At 38.7% G+C, this 4,211-nt stretch overlaps 1 protein-coding gene across 1 annotated transcript in view; it reads right to left on the bottom strand.

The window, feature by feature from the left end:
• Window positions 1-2,737: 2,737 nt before the first annotated feature.
• The window catches only part of LOC113959220 (ras GTPase-activating protein 1-like), a 99,029-nt gene continuing 97,555 nt past the window's right edge, over window positions 2,738-4,211 (bottom strand). Inside the window, exon 25 of the mRNA XM_027668092.1 lies at window positions 2,738-2,821. Coding sequence (XP_027523893.1) covers window positions 2,738-2,821 — 84 coding nt within the window. The remainder of the gene's footprint in view (window positions 2,822-4,211) is intronic.

The raw sequence follows: 4,211 nt of genomic DNA, 5'->3' as shown, positions 1-4,211 counted from the left end.
TGGACAGCGGTCAGGCAGAAAGGGACCTAAGGGGATACTGATTGACAGCATAAGCCAGCAGTGTGCCCAGGTGGCCAAGAAGGCCAATGGCATCCTGACCTGTATCAGAAATAGTGTAGCCAGCAGGACCAGAGAAATAATTTTTCCCCTGTACTTGGCACTGGTTTGGCTACACCTTGAGTACTGTTTCCAGTTCTGGGCCTCTCAGTTTAGGAAGGATGTTGAGGTGCTGGAGGTTGTCCAAAGAAGGGTAACGAGACTGGTGAAGGGTCTGGAACACAAGTCCTATGAGGAGTGGCTAAGGGATCTGGGGTTGTTTAGCCTGCAGAAGGGGAGGCTCAGGGGAGACCTTATCACTTTTTACAGCCACCTGAAAGGAGCTTGTAGCCAGGAGGGGGTCAGACTCTTCTCCCAGGTAACTAGCAATAGGACAAGAGGACACAGTCTTAAGCTGCGCCAGGGGAAGTTTAGGTTGTACATTAGGAAGAAAGTCTTCACAGAAAGAGTGATTGGGCATTGGAATGGGCTCCCCAGGGAGGTGGTGGAGTCACCGTCCCTGGAGGTGTTTTAGAAAAGACTGGACGTGACACTTAGTGCCATGATCTAGTTGACAAGGTAGTGTTAGATCATAGGTTGGATTCGATGATCTCAGAGGCCTTTTCCAACCTAATTGATTCTGTAACTTAGTTTTAGTAACTAGATGTGCTGAAGCCTCAGGCTGCAAGCTGTGAACTTTCACCTAGATATGCTGAACTTTTATCTACTTAAGTAAAAGGAGGCCCCAGAGCCAGTTTCAGCTGGAAGATAAGGAAGCAAGGAAGGCCACTACTCCCGTCAGCATAAGATGTAACCTTAGAAATAAGAGAAGAAATGGGCCCGCCTAGAGACAATGAAGAGACCCAATGAAGAACAAGACCACCCCATACCATAATATTATTGGACCGAACTTTCGCATGGGGATGGGGAACTTAGATTGTAACGGTATAATTGCCTAGGGATTTCTTTGTGCAAGGTCCCTCTCCCGAAGCTTAAGCTCTATCTCACCACTGTACAAATAAACTAATTTGTAAGATTCAGCCTGAGACTCTGCTTCGGGAAACCTAGGGTCAAGCCAAAAGGGAAAATGTCTGCGTGAGTGTGTGTGTGTCTGGAGTCAATACGAGGTACCCATTGGTTCAGTGGAGCCACCCACCATGAAGGGACTGCAAAGTCCTAGTGGTTAAAGTCTTGGATGGTATGAATGTAACTCCTTGACTGAGTGTGTGACAAGTCCAGTTTCCCTAATAGACACAGCTGGGACAGCTGACCTGAACTGGCCAAAGGGATATTCCATTACATATAATGTCATGTTCAACAATAGAAGTCAAGGGAAGAGATGTGGTTTTTGGCAGGGGAGCTGGGGGGGAGATAGCTGTTGTTCAGAGACTGGCTGAACATCAGTCTGCTTCTGGGAGGTGATGAGTAATTACCTTTGCAGCACTTGTTCTGGTTTTCTTCATCTTTCTCAACCCCTGAGTTCTCTTGCTTTTGCACTTGCTATTTTCTCCCTGTCTTTTTTTTTTTTTTTTTTTTTGCAGGGGGGTGGGAGTGGGGTGGCGTTTGAGCAAGTACCTGTGTGGTGCCTAAGCTGCTGGTGAGGGGTAAACTACAACATTAATTTTCACACACTTTTTTAGGAAATATGTAGTGGTGTCAATTTTTAAATATACATACCTAAATGCAACTTTGAGATTTACCTACAGTCAGTTTTATAAATGCATTTTATACACGGTAGATAAATAGCCAACCATATCTGTTATCCAAATTTCATTTTTACAGTGTTCTATTACTTGAACCCAAAGTTAGACAATTTCTATAGAGAGTCTATCGGCAGCCTGATTATTTTAAAAACTTATTTTTCAGGTTTAAAAATAAGATTCATGGTAGCCTTACATTACACCCAAGACCAACCAATATATATTTTATAAAATGGTTTAATGGATGCATGCATGTCTGATACAATGATAATAAATTTACTGAATTCTAATTATTTACTTTTGTAAACATTTTACAAAAGCATTGTGCTTTACATGGATGGATACACAGTCCTTGATGAAAGAATAATTTAGACTGAATCAGGGGCACATTAAAGAATAAAACTGACAAGATCCCTTCTGCATATTTTTTTGATGTGATTCCAGCAAGAGAAACAGCATGGTATAAAAAGTATACAGGAAAGATTGTTTTTACCATAACCATCAAACTCTGGAAATTGCAAATACATGTTCAAATGGTTGAAAAAGTCATATTAATTGTAACCAGTCAGAAATTACAATAAGTAATGTTATCCAGTTACATGTAGCTGTCAAAACAATACATATCTTTCCTTGTCAGTTGGTAATTCTTTTCCAACAAGACAGAAAACCTTTGGCAATTGCAGGCATTGAAAATAATTTTCAAAGTTCAAGACAGACAGTCACAGCATTTTCTTTGCAGAAGGTAAACTATACACCAAGGCTCAGAGGCTGTAAAAATTGGTTCCAAGTGGAAAAAAGTGCAAATATCCTGCACACATAGTTTAAAGAGCTGCTGGTTCAATCATTCACCAACAGAATCTTTGTTTTCTTTTTTGCATAGTTCACACATCACTGTGAATGTGACAGGGTGTGCTATTTTTGGCAAGAGCAAAAGAAGTGATACTTTTGTCAGTTGCCATGTTAGACATGCTGGATCCATGCAGAATTCAGGTAGAGGGCTGCTACCTGATGTTATTAGACAGTGAATACTGATGTTGTTTTTGTTGAAGGAGTTCTGTAATAGCCAACAGCTTCTTAAGAACATGCTGTAGAAAAAAAACAAACAACAACCCCCCCCCAGTACAACCCTACATTAACAACTAGAAAAAAAGCAAAACCCATCTTGCTTGAGAGAAGCATCCTCAACATTACCCTACCAGACTTAGAATTAGGTAGTTTAAAATATATTTAAACCCACACACACCCCACACCCTCCCCCCAGCTCCAGTTTCATAGTCACTAAGACATTACTTCAAAAGGCAACTGTAAAACAGCAATATGCAATTTATCTGCAGCCATCGAGACCTATTAAGTCTTGCCAACTTAACCTGAGAGTTTCAAAATGAAACAGTTCTCCCATCTGTTAAAATCCATCTGTAAACCAAAAACCCATTCTGGTGTATTTTCCCCACGTGAAAAAGCAGAACTGGGCCAAGAACAGTGAATTATAAACTTGAACATGATTGATTTTTTTCCCCTCATATGCCACTGAAGAAACAAATTGTAGTAGTTATTAAACTAGATTAGTTTTTAACTGTTACAACGAAGCATTATCTCATTTTTAATTCTTTGAGCTTTCCTCTGCCAAAGCTAATTAAAAACAAATATATTTTCACCATTTGCAAAATTGCCGTAAGAGTTCCCAGTAATCCCCTTATTTAAAAAAACATTACTGACAAAAAATGCATTATTTGAGTAACATCTGCTGAGATGAAATATAGATTTATCGTCTACTTGGGTTTAAGTTAAGGCCTTCAAAGAGTCAGGATATAGGAAGCTCAGCCATTAAACCATGAGAATAATAAGAAATTGGTTACAAGAAGTTATTTTGAAGCAATTAAATTAAAAACTATTTTAAAAACTACCTCTCCAAAAATGAATCATTAAATAAATAGTTTAAGGTGATACTGATTAAATTTAAGGAAGACCATCTCTAAAAAAAAAAAGGCTCTCTGTAGTACAACTGCCCTGTCCCCAAATCATTAGCATTAAAATGGGAACAGTATTTAAATTATCTCCTGCACAGCACAGTCAATCATACCAAAACATATTACCGTGCAATAAGTAGAACTGGCAACTTGAAGTTCATCACAATTAGTAGACCATAGGCAAGTATATTACTTTTTGAGACGATGCATGAAGTCATGCAGATTTTTTCCTCTTAAAAATAAGTTTTCATAAAAGCTGTACACAAGTTTAATAGTTGGAACAGAACACTCATTTATAGCATTTACTAAAGAAGTTTGCCATGATTGTTTACAAATGTAATAAATCAGGAAGCAGAAATGAAGTAGTGATAGAAAGCTAAGGAAAGTAAAAGTTATTTAGTTCTCAATTAGAAGAACTAGATCCTAAAACTAGAGACTGCCAGGAGACAGTAATTTCGTGAGTTTAGGCTTCCTTTCTCTAGAAACTAAAAACTTAACCTGAAAATTA

Source organism: Corapipo altera, unplaced genomic scaffold (assembly GCF_003945725.1).
Source record: "Corapipo altera isolate COAL_440 unplaced genomic scaffold, ASM394572v1 61029, whole genome shotgun sequence".
Lineage (NCBI taxonomy): Eukaryota > Metazoa > Chordata > Aves > Passeriformes > Pipridae > Corapipo > Corapipo altera.
Note: the sequence above shows the minus strand (reverse complement) of the source record. Positions and strands in the feature narration are given on the sequence as shown.